Source organism: Scyliorhinus canicula, chromosome 18 (assembly GCF_902713615.1).
Source record: "Scyliorhinus canicula chromosome 18, sScyCan1.1, whole genome shotgun sequence".
Taxonomy (NCBI): domain Eukaryota; kingdom Metazoa; phylum Chordata; class Chondrichthyes; order Carcharhiniformes; family Scyliorhinidae; genus Scyliorhinus; species Scyliorhinus canicula.
This window is the reverse complement of record NC_052163.1, coordinates 6795648-6810713: the sequence shown is the minus strand read 5'-3', so window position 1 is coordinate 6810713 and position 15066 is coordinate 6795648. Positions and strand designations below refer to the sequence as shown.

At 54.1% G+C, this 15066-nt stretch overlaps 1 protein-coding gene across 1 annotated transcript in view; it reads right to left on the bottom strand.

The window, feature by feature from the left end:
- The window catches only part of LOC119953565 (sodium-coupled monocarboxylate transporter 1-like), a 221685-nt gene that overhangs the window by 140168 nt on the left and 66451 nt on the right, over positions 1-15066 (bottom strand). Inside the window, exon 5 of the mRNA XM_038777958.1 lies at positions 7832-7897. Coding sequence (XP_038633886.1) covers positions 7832-7897 — 66 coding nt within the window. The remainder of the gene's footprint in view (positions 1-7831; positions 7898-15066) is intronic.

Below are 15066 nucleotides of genomic sequence, written 5' to 3'. Positions count from 1 at the left end.
GCAGCTGGCATGGGTGGGTGCAGCCCTGTGAGTCACAGTGGGGGTTATATTGTTCCCCCTGGGGAGGGCGCGTAGTGTCACATGTGCGAGGGGTAGGGTTTGGTGCCATGGGCACAGTGCTGTGTACTCACTCTGACTAGGACGTTCAGCTTCTTGCGACACTGCTCGCCTCTCCTGGGTGTCGGCTGGGGAACGTGCAGACTCCGCACAGATAGTGACCCAAGCCAGGAATCGAACCTGGGACCCTGGCGCTGTGAAGCAACTGTGCTAACCACTGTGCTACCGTGCAGCCTCCTTACTATCACTGGGAGGTGACTGAGGAGAAGGTGCAGGGCTGGAGTAGGGAGATGTAGGCCTTATGTGTGCGGACGGAGGCAGGTTTCTGTAAGGGGTCAGGATTGCGGGCGCTGGCAATGGTGCCGCTACTGTTCAGGGAGACATGTGGTGGCAGCCATGCTGAAGGTTTGGAGATAATTCTGGCAGGGCTTTAAATTGACGGCAGGCTCGAGGTTGGTGCCAATAAGAGGGAACTATGGGTTTGAGCCATAGAGAATGGATGCAAGGTTCCGGGGATGGGAGGAGAGAGGGGTGAGGGAGCTGAAGGATTTGTGTTTGGAGGGGCGTCTCGTAAGCTTGGAGGAGTTGGGATGGAGTTTGGGCTCCTGCATGAGAAGGGCTTCAGATACATGCAGGTATGGAACTTCGTGAAGACGGTCTTCCCGAACTTCCTGGTGGCATCGTCCTCTTCATTGCTGAACGAGGTGCTGTCATTGATGGGGCTGGCCGGTCCGGTCATTTTGGCGATTTCCGGAGGAGGATAAAGTGTCCATGGAAGGGATTAAGGCCAAGTGGGAGGAGGAGCTGGAGATGGCGTTGAAGGTGGGATTATGGTGCGAGGTGCTGTGGGGGGTTAAGGCCTCAACCTCATGCGTGAGGCTGGGGTTGATTCAATTAAAAGTGGTGCATAGGACATACTTAACGAAGGCGAGGATGAGCTGGTTGTTTGAGCGGGTGGAGGATAGCAGTGAACGGTGCGGCAAAGGCCCAGCTAATCATGCTCACATGTTCTGGTCCTGCCCGAAGTCGGAGAAATTTTGGGAGTCGTTTATTAGCACCATGTCAGAGGTCCTACATGTATATTTGAACCCTGGTCCCCTGTTAAAAGCCCCTAGTCGCCACATTTGGGTACACAGATGGAGAATTCAGAAATCCAATTCACCGAACAGCACGTCTTTCGGGACTTGTGGGAGGAAACCAGAGCGCCTCGAGAACCCCACGCAGGCACAGAAATCGAACCTGGAACCCTGGGGCTGTGAAGCAAGAGTGCTACCCACTGTGCTACTGTTCCTACACTTAGAGATGGTGAAATTTGCTCTGGGAGGGGAGGATAAGGGGTTCCACAAGAGATGGGGTTTGTTTATATTACACTTTGGGGATCTGGTTGCTTTCAAGAGCTGGGGGGGGATGCAGTTCGGTTTAACCCTTATCATCAAACTATGACCCCCTAGTTCTGGACTCCCCCACCATCGGGAACATTCTTTCTGAATCTACCCTGTTTAATCCTGTTAGAATTTTCTAAATTTCTATGAGATTCTCTCTCACGCTTCTCAACTCCTAACCAACTTTTTGGCAGTTTTTATGTTCTTCGCTAGTTTACTTTCGTACTCTATTTTTCCCTTCTTAATCAATCCCATGGTCCGTCTTTGCTGAATTTTAAACTGCTCCTAATCCTCGGATCTACTGCTTGTCCTTGCCAATTTGTATGCTTCTTCTTTGATTCGAATACTATCTCTAATTTCCCTTGTAAGCCATTGTTTGGCCACAGTTCCCTAATCATTCTTGCACCAAATAGGAATAAATAGCGTTTGGAGTTCACCTATTCGTTCCTTGAATCCCTGCCATTGCCTGTCCACAGTCCTTTCTTTTCAGTAATGTTTCCCAATCCATCATAGGCAATTCATGTCTCATACCATCATAGTTACCTTTATTGAGGTTCAGGATTCTGGTTTCAGAATTAACTACCTCACTATGCACCCTGATTAAAAAATTCTATCATATTATAGTCACTCATCCCCAAGGGCCCTCTCACAACTAGATTGCCAACTAATCCTTTCTCATTGCACAACGCCCAGCCCAAGATGGCTTGTTCCCTTGTTGTTTCCTCAACCTATTACACCAGAAAACCATCCTGTACACATTCCAGAAATTTCTATTGCACTGTGACTAATTTGACTCACCCATTCTGTATGCAGATTAAAGTCACCCATAAATACAGATGTTCCTTTCTCGATCCATACAAATGTCACATTGTCTGTGCTAGTATCTTTCCTCAATATTGTATCAGTATCTCTTTTGATTAACAATGCAACTGCACCACCTTTTCCTTTCTGTCTGCCCTTCCTAAACACGTAATAACCCTCAATGTTTAGTTCCCATCCATGGTCACCTTGGAGCCAGGTCTGCTTATCATATCCGATTCATCCATTTTATTTCTTATGCTCTGAGCGTTCAAGTCAGGCTAGTCCTGTTAACATTCCTTGTCCCATTCCTACTATTCTTTACTGTGTTCCAGGTTAATCCTTATTACTGCAAAAGCAAAGCCCACAATAACCTTAAAAGTGACTCGGCAGACCCTCAACTATTATAATGTTGTTCATATTTTCAGCCTAATTAAAGTTCTGTGTTACCATGTGACTATCCAATTTTGAGAGACCTGGGGCTGGATTCTTCCAAACTGAGGCTAAGTGTTGAGGCCGTCAGGAAAACCGGGGAGTTTCACGACGGCGTCATCGGGCCCCCAGGTGGAGCTATTCAACGGACCACAAGGGGCTAGCACGGGCATATCGCGCAACGCACGACGGACCGATTACCGATTCGCCAGTTCCGTCATTGACTCGACATTGCGACTTGAGTTAAATATTCTCCTCCCCACACACAGCATCGGAGGCAAGATGGCGATGCGCAGAGCAGAGCCGCGATTCAGGGACAGGGACCCAGAGACCCTCATGGACTCCGTAGAGGAAAGGAGGCAGGTGTTGTAACCCGGGTCTGGACCCAAGACATCAGACGCCATCGTTCGCCGTGCCTGGGCGGAGATGGCCAGCTCTGTCGGGCCGGTGACCCGGACTGCAGACCAGTGCAGAAAAAAGCTGCACGGCCTCCTCAGGTCAGCCAGGGGGAGTACCCAGCACTGTGCTCCTGGCACAAATCCCCCCTCCCACCCCCCACACATGTGACCCCCCACCCCCCCAGGGGAGGGTCCCACACCCACCCTGGCCCGCATGGCTGCACCCACTCATGCCAGCCAAAATGGCCGCGTGCCCTGTGCACTAATGCCGTCAGAGACCCAACCCCTGGGCTGCATGCATGCGACTGTCTAACACTGTTGCTGTTTGCAGCCCCCCGCCAACCCCCACCGCCTCCCCCAGCCAGGACAAGACCGCTCAGAACTGCCGGAGAAGACCAGAGGGGGACCTCAAGACCTGCGTCCCCTCACCGTGACCGAGCAGAGGGCACTCGACATTGTCGGCGGGCCGGAGGAGAGGGAGGTCACCGAGGCGGAGGTCAGAGGCGGCCACCAAGTGAGACCCACTGCCTGTTTGCGGCTCCTGACGACACATGCGTGCACATCCCTCACCCCTCACCCCACACTCTCCCCCCTCACACCTCTCCCCCTCACCCTACACATCTCCACCCCTCACCCCACACCCCTCCCCCTCACACCTCCACTCCTCACCTCACACCCCTCCCCCCCTCACCCCACATCCCTCACCCCACACCCCTCACACCAACAGCCCTCACGCCTCACCCCTGTCTGCCTGTCTAACCATACATGCTGTCTTGAGTCTTACAGGACCAGCCGGTGTTGGGTCCGGCCCATCTGGGGCTCCCCCCCCCCCCCAACCCCCCCCCCCCCCCCCCCCCCCCAAGCCAGTGCCAGGTCCGGTGCCCCCAAGAAACCAAGAACCATCGGGGAGAGGAGCAGCCGGAACACCAGTCCTCTGCCCGAGACGACCCAGGACACCACAACCCAGGGACAGAAACACAGGGGACAGACATACAGGAGACAGACACACAGACTTCCACGACCCAGTGGACAAAAACACAGGACACTACGACCCAGGGCACAGACACACGGGACAAACACACATGACACCAAGGCCCAGGAGACCAGGACTTCGAATCCAATGAGCACATTGATGTTCTGGCACAGCTATCACGTACAGCAGTCACCATCTCAGAGACTATCACCTCGGTTGGGCAATTTAGTGGAGGGGCATCTGGCACACTCACTGGTGCGCACCACACAGCCGGTACAGCAGGTGGAGGTAGGAGCAGCCGAGGGGGCCGGACGGTCGGAGGGCAGCCCAGCCTCAGCAACCAGCTGCCCCGCAGGGTCCCGAGCCCCTGGAATATCCATTCCCACCCATTGTGCAGGTGCAGTCAGAGACCCAGGGAATAGAGGAGGGGATGACGGCCGGTTTCCAGCACCTGCAAATGCAGGTGGAGGAGTCTATCCACCTGCAGGAGCAGGGAGTAGTGCCAATCATGCATGCCACCCAGGCCGAAATTACATGGGGGGGTGTCCGTGGTGGAGGCAATAGGGGCGACGGTATCAGACATGGGTCAGGTTTTACAAGACCGGGGGCATTCTGTGCAGGCGGGGGCCGTGGCCCAGGGGAAAGCTGCCCACTCACAGGCAGTAATGTGCCAGTGCCAGCTGCAGATTGCAGTGGCGCTCCTCAGCATTGCCCTGTCACAGCAGGCCATGGCTGAGAACATCGGCGCCATTGCCCAGGTGCTGGCCGGGTCGCACAGACGCAGAGGGCGATGGCCCGGTCCCAGACAGGGACTGTCTGTCGCTATGCTCCATGGCCGCAAACATACAGACCCTGGTCGATACGAGAGTGGGTATCCAGGACTGACTGCGCCAGGTGTCGGGGGAGCCTTGGGGTTTGGCTCTGCTCGCACCCCCGTCCCATGGAGAAGCCCAGGGGCCACCGGGCACCCCGAGGGAGGAGGAGGTGTTGGGGCCCGTGCCGGTAACTCCTGCAGGGGAGGTCCCGGAACCCTGGACTTTCCTCCTCCTGTCCCTGATGCATCAGGTGGGCAGCGGGCTGAACAGGGCGGCACCGCCCCAGGAATCGTGCGCCAATGGGGACCCTAGTCGCAGGGCAGGAGTCTCAGCAGTCCACCTCCACTCCTGCTGCACTGTCTGGGGAACAACCTAGGCGTATTGTGAGGGCCCGTAAGGCCAGAAAGCTAGACACCAATTAAGTTGGCACGGGTGCAGGGTACAGTTTAGTTATAGGGGCTGGGGCACAGACTGTATATACCTCTTCATGGTAAACACCTGTTAACACCTTTGAAAGCCACGTCTGTGCTCTGTCTGATGGGTGTGGGGGTGGGGCGTGCAGATAATGATATACAGGCAGACACAGACAGGCAGCAAATGAACACAGAACAGGAACTGTGCTACTGGTTCAATAAATCAGATCAAACTAACTTCAAGGTCGAGATTATCTTTTGGTTAAAGCTGCATCCAGTTATCATAGTTATTAAAGTTATCCCAGAGTACATAACACAACAGGGCAGTTAGTGATGGCCACTGTGGGTGAGGGGTGATGGACGAATGAGGCCCAGTGGGTGGGCCGTGCAGTCCCCCTCACCCGACCGTCCCCATCATCCAGTTCCCAGTTGGTGAAACGTGTGCCGCTAGTGCATCCCGTGCTCGCTGACCCTGCCGATGCTGTAATGAGGCTTCCCGTGCGTGACCAGCCCCCATGTCCTGCCCATTGTCCCCCTTCCCCTCACCCTCCTCGTCAGACGGGGCTTGTGGTTGCCCCTCATCCTCCTCCAGCACATTGCCCCTCTGCTGGGCTATATTGTGGAGGATGCAGCAGACCACAATAATGCGGCGGACCCTCCTTGCCTCGTACTGGAGGGACCCACCAGAGCGGTTTAGGCACCTGAAACGCATCTTCAGCACCCCAAAACACCTCTCCACCACACCCCTGGTCGCACAATGGGCATCATTGTAGCAGTTCTCCACGTCGCTCTGTGGCCTACGTATAGGCGTCATCAGCCACGACCGCAATGGGTAACCCCTGCCGCCCAGCAACCAGCCCTGCAGACGGGGGGGGCATCCCTCGAACATGCCGGGGATCAATGATTGCGCCAACACCAACGACTCATGCACACTGCCCGTGTTCCGGGCGCAGACGTGCAGGATCATCATCTGATGGTCACAGACCACCTGAATGTTCATGGAGTGGTACCCCTTTCGGTTTGAACAGCAGCCTATTATCCGCAGGTGGCCGCAGGGTGGCATGCACCCCATTGATTACCTCCTGGACCTGGGGCATCCTGGCGACGGTAGCGAACCCCACTGCCCGGGTATCCTGGTGGGCGCAGTCCATGGGGAACTGGATGTACCTGTCTGCAAGGGCATACAGGGCATCAGTGATGCCGCGGAAGCACCTGTGCACTGATGCCTGGGAGATGCCGGAGAGGTCCCAACTCAGCGACTGGAACGGCCCCGTCGCATAGACGTTCAGGGCGCCCGTCACCTTGACGGCCACCGGTAGCGGGTGTCCTCCCCACGCCCACACGGTGCCAGGTGTGCTGTCACGTGGCAGATATGTCCGACGGTTTCCAGCCTCATCCGCAGCCTCCTCCTGCATGCCTGGTCTGGGAGTTCCTCAAACGGCATGCGGCGCCAGTACATGCGGGGCCTCATGAGGTGCCTCGTTGGCACCACCACCACCTCTTCCGCCTCCTTGTCTTGTTCCTCCTCATCTTGTTCCTCCTCCTCCTCGGCCTGTCGGGCAGGTGGCCCTTGATGCGACCATCAATTCACACAAAACAAGGAGTAGAAGTAAACTATGGCTTTAATCGACAAGAACAGTGCCTGCCTGCGACTGCTCTGCTACTGAGAGCCGCCTACAGGGCTACTGCTCTTTATACCTCCCCTCAAGGGGAGGAGCCAGGGGCAGAGCGCACAAAGGCACCAACATGATACATCACAGGTAATACCTTACAATGGTCCGTAGGTGGAGCCCTCATGGGCAACAGCATGATACAGTTACATGCATGGTAAATGGTTAATGCAATACATTCACCACAGCCCTCCAGCCTCAACGGCTGGCACCTGCCCCTCTGCAGCCCGCTGCTCAGCTGCAGACTCTGCCTCCTCTCTGAGCCGCCTGCGCTGACACTGCCAAAGGGCTGCAAGCAGGGCAGCGGGAAATCCGGGCCACAGGATCGCTGAGGCCCCGGAGAATCGGTCATTGGGGCATTTGAAGCGATTCTCCGGGCCGCGCGGTGGGCGCCGCGATTTTGTTGTGTTGGGAGGTCCGGAGAATCCTAAATCGACGTGAAACCGGTGTCAAACCCGATTTCGGCATTGGAGTCGATTCTCCGGCCGATCGCATTTCGCAATGTCGGCACAATTTCTTGGAGAATCCAGCCCCTGATGTTCTATCTCCTTTTATTGAAAACCGCATTTTAAGTTATTCTGTCACAAGCACGAATAAATGAAATATATTCTTAAATCTTTCTTTGAAGGCAGCACGGTGGCCTAGTGGTTAGCACAACCGCCTCACGGCGCTGAGGTCCCAGGTTCGATCCCGGCTCTGGGTCACTGTCCATGTGGAGTTTGCACATTCGCCCCGTGTCTGCGTGGGTTTCGCCCCCACAACCCAAAAATGTGCAGGGTAGGTGGATTGGCCACGCTAAATTGCCCCTTAATTGGAAAAAATAATTGGGTAATCTAAATTTATAAAAAAATAAAAAATAAAATTAAAAAAAAAAAATCTTTCTTTGAACTTACCATGTATACCATGAAGGAACAAACGATTTGATATCTCACCACCCGTCCAAATCTCTGATTAATATACTGTGTGGGGGAAGGAAAAACAGAAACATGTAAGAACTTAACCCTTCTTAAGAATTTCTAACTGAACTTTTAAATGACTATAAAATAGTTCTACCTCTGAACGAGCCTGTCTGTTAAGGCCCCATTGAGCCAATTGTTAACAATTCAATAGTCCGAGCACAGCATGAACCTTGAATCTGATGGTGATATTTTTTGAGTTCTAATTGGCCTTAGTTATGCTCCCCTGCCAGTGCCAATCTTTGGAACAGGAGTAAGATTCATTTTGTGCAATGAATGAATGGGTCATCTTTAAGTAAACTGCTTTTTGATGGGTTAAAACCTGTTGAAACGTCAATTGCCTTCTGTGGAATGTCTCTCTGCCCGTCTTCACCTTTGGTTTCCTCCCTTCTTTCTTCACTTGACTTTCCCATTTCTCCATCACTCAGCTTCTCTTTCTGTCCCTCTTCCTCTCTGCGCATTTATTTTTCTTCCAAATGCTTTTTAAAAGGACTCTTTCGGGTTGCTTCAAGGTATGCTTCTTATGTGAAATGGAGCAGGGACCAATACAACCTTTCCCCACCCAGATATGACCTGATAATTTTAAAATCACAGGTGACAAGGATATCGGTCCCAAGCCAGCATGGTCCACTTTAAATATGCAAATGATGTCACAGAGCCTGATCTGCTATTTTAACCTGGGGCCTGAGCAGGGGAACAGAAATGGCTTTCCTGTCATACAGATCTGTAAGAAACAGCAGCCGGGGCCATTAAGGACCGAGTCAGGTAGGTTTAGAAGGTTTATTATGGTCCAGGAGCAGTTTTAACACTTCTCTGACCTTCATGTAGAAACTTTAAATCACCCTTTAAATCCATAATTGTTAAATTAGCTTGAATTTGTTGTTTGAATCTTGTTGTTTCAACCTCCCATTGTAAGTATTCAGTCTTGGTCGTGTGTGTGCGTGCATGTTGTGTGTGTCAAAGGGCCACCCTCCACCATAAGAAATGGGATGTGCAAGTCAATTAGACACCTCTCTTCCTTCTTAACTCCAGGCAATATGGGTTTAATTAACCCTCAATCTCTCCTTATTGGGTAATCCCCTGAAGCATAACAAAGATTGGTTGCTTAAGCCTTGACTAATAATAATGGCTTATTGTCACAAGTAGGCTTCAATGAAGTTACTGTGAAAAGCCCCTCATCACCGCATTCCGGCACCTGTTTGGGGAGGTCAATACGAGAATTGAACCCACACTGCTGCCTAGTTTTGAATTTCAAGCCAGCTGGTTATCCCACTGTGCTAAACCAGCCCTACAACACTACCACTTCAAGTCTGTTTTAGTGAGGCAAATGTTTCTGAGAAAAGCATCCACCACCAGCAAAACAGTAAAGTGATGAAACAAAGGAGAGATTCTCTGACCCCTCTCGCAGCATGGTTCTTGGTGGCGGGAGACAGCCCGCCGGTGGCAGAATCTTCTGCTCCTACAGCTGTCAATGGGATTTTCCCGGCAGCAGAGCTGCCCTATTGGTAGGACCAGAAGATTCCACCAGCATGAACAGCCGGAAGATTTCACCCACAGTGTTTGAAATATATCCACCCTGTTCTGCAGCAGCTCTTCAGCAAATCCATTCCGTTTCCCCTTTTGTGAGGGCCACAAAGAATCCAGCACAAGTTGAAGGATAGAAAGAAATAACATTTATTTACAATACCATATATACACAACAGCATCGACTCCTTTGCTGGTCACTCTCCTCCAACCGGTTCCAAACTGGCCAGCTTTATTTATGCAGGGAATCTGCTAATGATTTCTCCGCCCCCCTCATTGGGGAAGCTCATACTCCCAAAGGATTGTGGGATTTCCATTAGTCCCCAGCCAATGGTAAGCAGGCAGGTTATGACACCACTCTTGAACAAAAATTACCCCATAAAGAAAAATAAAGTTGTTGACCAAAGTAAAAGATATCCTTTAAACCCTACATTACAACAGTGACTACACTTCAAAAGTACTTCATTAGCTGCAAAGCGTTTTAGCCCTGAGGCCATGAGAAGAACTATAAAAAATATAAGTATTTCTTTAAAAAAATGTAATCCAGGTAGATTAATGGAGGTGGAGGTGGATCTACGGGAGAAGTCAAACAGTTCATGCTTCCTGCCAAAACTGAAGACAAGTCGAACAGATGTCATCAGTTCTACAGATGGCACACAGATGACCGACAGTCAATCATGTCATATGTCTGTTTTTCTCTCTGACCGACGCTGCTAATCTGCTAAATATATCTTGTATTATCTGTTTTTATTTGATTTCCGGCACCTGCAGTATTTTGCTTTTGCAATCCCGTCATTGCTCTCTTCATTTACTTGGGTGTGTTTCAAAACTCCATGACACCGCATCTACTGAACAGAGTAAAGGAGCACCACTGTCTGGTAATAGATAGTGTGATGAATGTAGGAATTTCAGTTATATAGCATCTAGGTTTTTGGTGTAGTAAAGGTTAAAAGCCTGAGTTAGCAACAGTTGCAAACTGTTACCATCTCATCTATTTCTTGCGCACTGTAAAAATGCAAATTTTAACAAAAATATATACTTTTTAAAGTCTGAGTTAGTGTGTGTATGACTGCACCAGTCATGATTTAAAAAGATCTTAGTTTGAAAGACCATGGGCTGGATTCTCCGTTTTTGGGACTATGTCCCAACGCCGTCGGGAAAACTGTGGTCTTTTCCCAGGAGAACCGATGTCAAAAGGCCACAGATTCCCCGTTTTGCTGGGGTCGAGCAGGCAGCCGTTGTAGAGCACGCAGCTCTAGCTGCCGATACGGCACACGTGCTTCCGAGTCGTGATCCCTGCGCATGCGCAGGGGGTTTCTGCACCGCACCGGCCATCGTGGAGCCTTACAGAGGCCGATGCGGAGGGAAAGAGTGCCCCCGCGGTGGGCCCCGATCGCGGGCCAGGCCACCGAGCCCCCCCCCCCACCCCCCCCCCCCCCCCCGGGGCCGGATCCTCCTGCGTCTCCCCGAGGACTCTGCAGGGCGCCCTCAGAGCAAGGTCCCGCTGGTATGGACCTTGTCCATTTCACGCCGGCAAGAACGGCCGAAAATGGGTGGCCACTCGGCCCATCGGGGCCCGGAGAATCGCCAGGGGGGCCACTGCCAACGGTGGGGGTCGGAGAATCCCGCCCAAGATCTCTCTCTCACTCCCAGCAGAAGCTGGAGGAAGAACATCAGTGTAGCAGACAGATCTCAGTTAAGCCACCACATGTGGCTTTGATACAGTTTGTACAGCTAGTCATTCTCACTTTGTTGCGAGAGTTAGATCAGTAGAGTGTCAAACTCATTTATTAGTTTTGTCATTACTTAAGAAATTCTTTCAGCTTACTTCGAGAACTTGAGTATTCTTCAACATCGTCTACAGTTAGTCGGCAGCCCGGAAGGTGCAGAATCCTCCGGCAGGGTTGGCGCCGCGTCGAAGGCCCTCCGCCGGCCAGTGCGAGTTGGCGCATGCGCGGGAGCGCCAGGAGGATCCAGCGTGATCCCAGCGCAGGTGCAGGGGTTTTTTTTTCTCTGCGCTGACCATGGTGGACCTTTACAGCAGCCGGTGCAGAGGGAAAGAGTGCCCCCACGGCACAGCTCCGCCCGCAGATCGGTGGGCCCCGATCGCAGGCCAGGCCACCGTGGGGCCCCCCTGGGGCCAGATCCCCCTCCCCACTCCCCCCACCCCCCTCCCCCGAGGACTCCACAGGCCTCCCTCAGAGCCAGGCCCCACCGGTAAGAACCTTGTGTAATGTACACCGGCGGGACTGGCCGAAAATGAGCAGCCGCTCGGCCCATCGCGGAGTGGAGAATCGCCGGGGGGGGGGGTTGCTGCCAACGGCCCCCGGCCGGCATGCCGCGATTCCCGCCCCCGCCAATAAAACGGCGCCGGACAATTTGGCAGCCGGCGTCGAGGCTGGATTAACGCCGCCACCCGGCGATTCTACGACCCAGCGGGGGGTCAGAGAATCCCGCCCATGGTCTCTCTCCCACTCCCAGCAGAAGCTAGAGGAAATACATGAGTGTAGCAGAGAGATTTCAGTTAAGCCACCACATGTACAGTTTGTACAGCTGGTCCATAAGACCATAAGGCACAGGAGAAGAATTAGGCCACTCGGCCCATCGAGTCTGCTCCGCCATTCAATCATGCCTGCTATTTGTCTCATCCCCATTCTCCTTCCTTCTCCCCTTAACCCCGACCCCTTATTGATCAAAAAGCTATCTAACTCTGTATAAAGAGATAGTCATTCTCACTTTGTTGCGAGAGTTAGATCAGTAGAGTGTCAAACTCATTTATTAGTTTTGTCATTACTTGATAGATTCTTTCAGCTTACTTCGAGGACTAGAGTATTCTTCAACATCGTCTACAGTTAGTAACAACATAAATTACTTAAACAACATAATATAAAAGCCACCACATGAGGATCATGGACGCTAGGACCATGTTAGAACCAAGCCCCTGTCGGGAATTTGGCCGGTCAGCAACAGGGCATGGTGGGGCGGATCTCAGGCAATAGCCTGAGGCTGTGGATACTCGGCGCGGCGTACTCCATGAGTACAGCGATTCTTTTGGGGGTGGAGGGGGTGGATTTGAAAACTGTCGCTACTTCCAATTTCGGTGCCAAAACGGATTCTCCGCCCCGTCGTCGAACGCAATTTTGGCGTCGGAACAGAATCTTATGGGTGGGATTCTCCGCGTGCTGACGCCAAAATCGCGAAACGTGATTGGGCAGAGAATAGCTTCCAACAACAAAATAAAGTAGGCGCAGGATTGACGCCAAATCGTGATGCTCTAGCACCCCACAAATGGCGTAAATTAGTGGGCCTGACACCCCATTCTCCAGGGCCTCTGAGATTCACCGCCTCCAATGGGCTGAGTTCCCGACGGCGTAATTCACTTGCGGTTTCAACAATCATGAAGATAGGTTGTGACTGCTGAGCGAGAGTGAGAGAGGAGACAGGAAATGGAGTGGAGTGACGGCGGGCAGCCGGCCCAGACACCGGCCATGCTGGCTGCGGGGGGGGGAAGGGACTGCCAGGGCTGGGGGAAGGGGGGGGGACAGGCCGAGTCCCCCTACCACCCCCACCACCACCTCAGGATTGGGGTGGTGCTCAGGCAACAACCGCCATTACGGCAGCCACCTTGCTGTGCACCCACTGACCACCCACCTCGGCCCCTGGTTCTACACCGTCCGTATGGGTGTGCCCACCCCCGCACTTACCATCCGCACCACAGCGCGCACCCCCCGGCCCCAAACACCCCGCTCAGCCGGCCACCACCAACCAGCGGACCATCCAGGGCCATACCCACGGCATCCCCCAGTGAGGGCAGTGCCAACCAATGGTACCACTGGCAGGAGGGATGGGCGCCAGGACCAGAGGCACCGATGGTGCCGGACACCGATGGGGCAGGGGTGTGTGGCTGGGGGAGGGACATGCATGGGTGGAGCCGGTACTGCCCTCCGTGTAGACCATCGAACGCAGTTGGGAATATGCGCCTTGCTAACATGTTGGCATTTCACACCCTGCAGAGAATGGCGTTTGGTGTTCAGCCAGCAATGGTGGCCCCCATGAGCAGGGTGCCGCTCGAGAGGACGGAATTCTGCGGCAGCGGAGTGGGCAGCAGGCTAGCGGCCAGCAGAGGACCGGCTTGCAGAGGACCGGGCCTGCAGAGTGCAGTTGGCGGCCGCACAGGTTGTTGGGCCGCTGCCCAACATGCCGAGGAGAGGGGTTGCCAAGGAAGCGCCGCGTGAGGGCCTCGTGTGTACCGGCCCCGCTTGTCATTCGAGGACCTTCCGGACCGGCATGCCGTCGGAGACTCAGATGAGCAGAGGCCGTGTGACATATCTGCCAGATGATGGCACACCAAGCACCCCGAGGGAATGGGGGAGGACACCCGCTCCCGGAGACCGTCAGGTGACCACCCTGAATGTCTACACGACGGGGTCCTTCCATTCGCCGAGTGGAAACCAGTGCGGGATCTCACAGACCTTGCACACAGGTGCATCCAAGCCATCACGCAGGTTCTATATGCCCAGGCGGAGCAGTGTATCTATGTCCATGGGGACCGAGCCTACCAGGATGCCCGGGCAACGGGTTTCGCTGCCAACACCAGGATGCCCTGGATCCAGGGGATGATATACAGGATGCATGTCGCCCTATGGGCACCGGCGGATAACAGGCCGCTGTACACGAACTGAAAGGGGTACCACTCAATGAACATCCAGCTGGTCTGTGACCATCAGCTGCACATTGTACACCTCTGTGCCCGATACCCGGACAATGTGTCATCCTGGCAAACTCGGCAGTCCTTGGCATGTTCAAGGGACACCCCGCCCCCCTACCGTCGGCTGAGGGGTTCGCTCCTGGGTGGCAGGGGTTATCCGCTGCGCCCGTGACATCAATCCATAGGCGACAGACTGACGTGGAGACCCGCTACAACGACGCCCATACAGCGACCAGGAGTGTAATTGAGCAGTGCTTCGGCATCCTGAAAATGCTCTTCAGGTGCCTGTACTGCTCTGGAGGGGCCCTCCAGTACGAGGCTAGGAGGAACGCCCACATCGTGCTGGCCTGCTGCATCCTCCACAGCATCACGCAGCAGAGGGGCGATGTGCTGGAGGAGGAGAATGAGGAGGAAGGGCAGGCCTCGTCCGATGAGAACGATGTGGGAGAGGCGGGTTAGCAGAACATGGGGCCCGGGCAGTCAGGGGAGTCCGCACTACGTGTGCGCCAGGGCCAGCGCACACGGGACGCTCCGATTGACTCCAGGTTCAATGGCTAGGAGGGAGTAAGGTAGTATGTGCTGCTGTATGTAACCGGCACAGGCCCCATCATCTCCTCAGGTTGCCCGATGGCCCCCGGGCTACTCCATTGGACGAGGTTACGAGCGAAGCCATCCCCTGAGGCCCCGCCGTTACCTGGTACTGCCAGTCCTGGAGGCCCACTCTGGTTTTGACAAGGGTCTGCACGCTCGCAGCCATGGAGCACAGGGAGTGAACCATCTCTGTCTGGGACAGCACCACATCACGCTGCGCGTGCCGCAGCAGCCAGGGACTGGGCCACCTCCCCCTGGGTCTGGGCCACCACTCTCTGTGTCTACTCGACACTGGCCAGCGCCTGGGCAATTCCACCGATGTTCTCAGCCATGGCCTGTTGTGACTGGG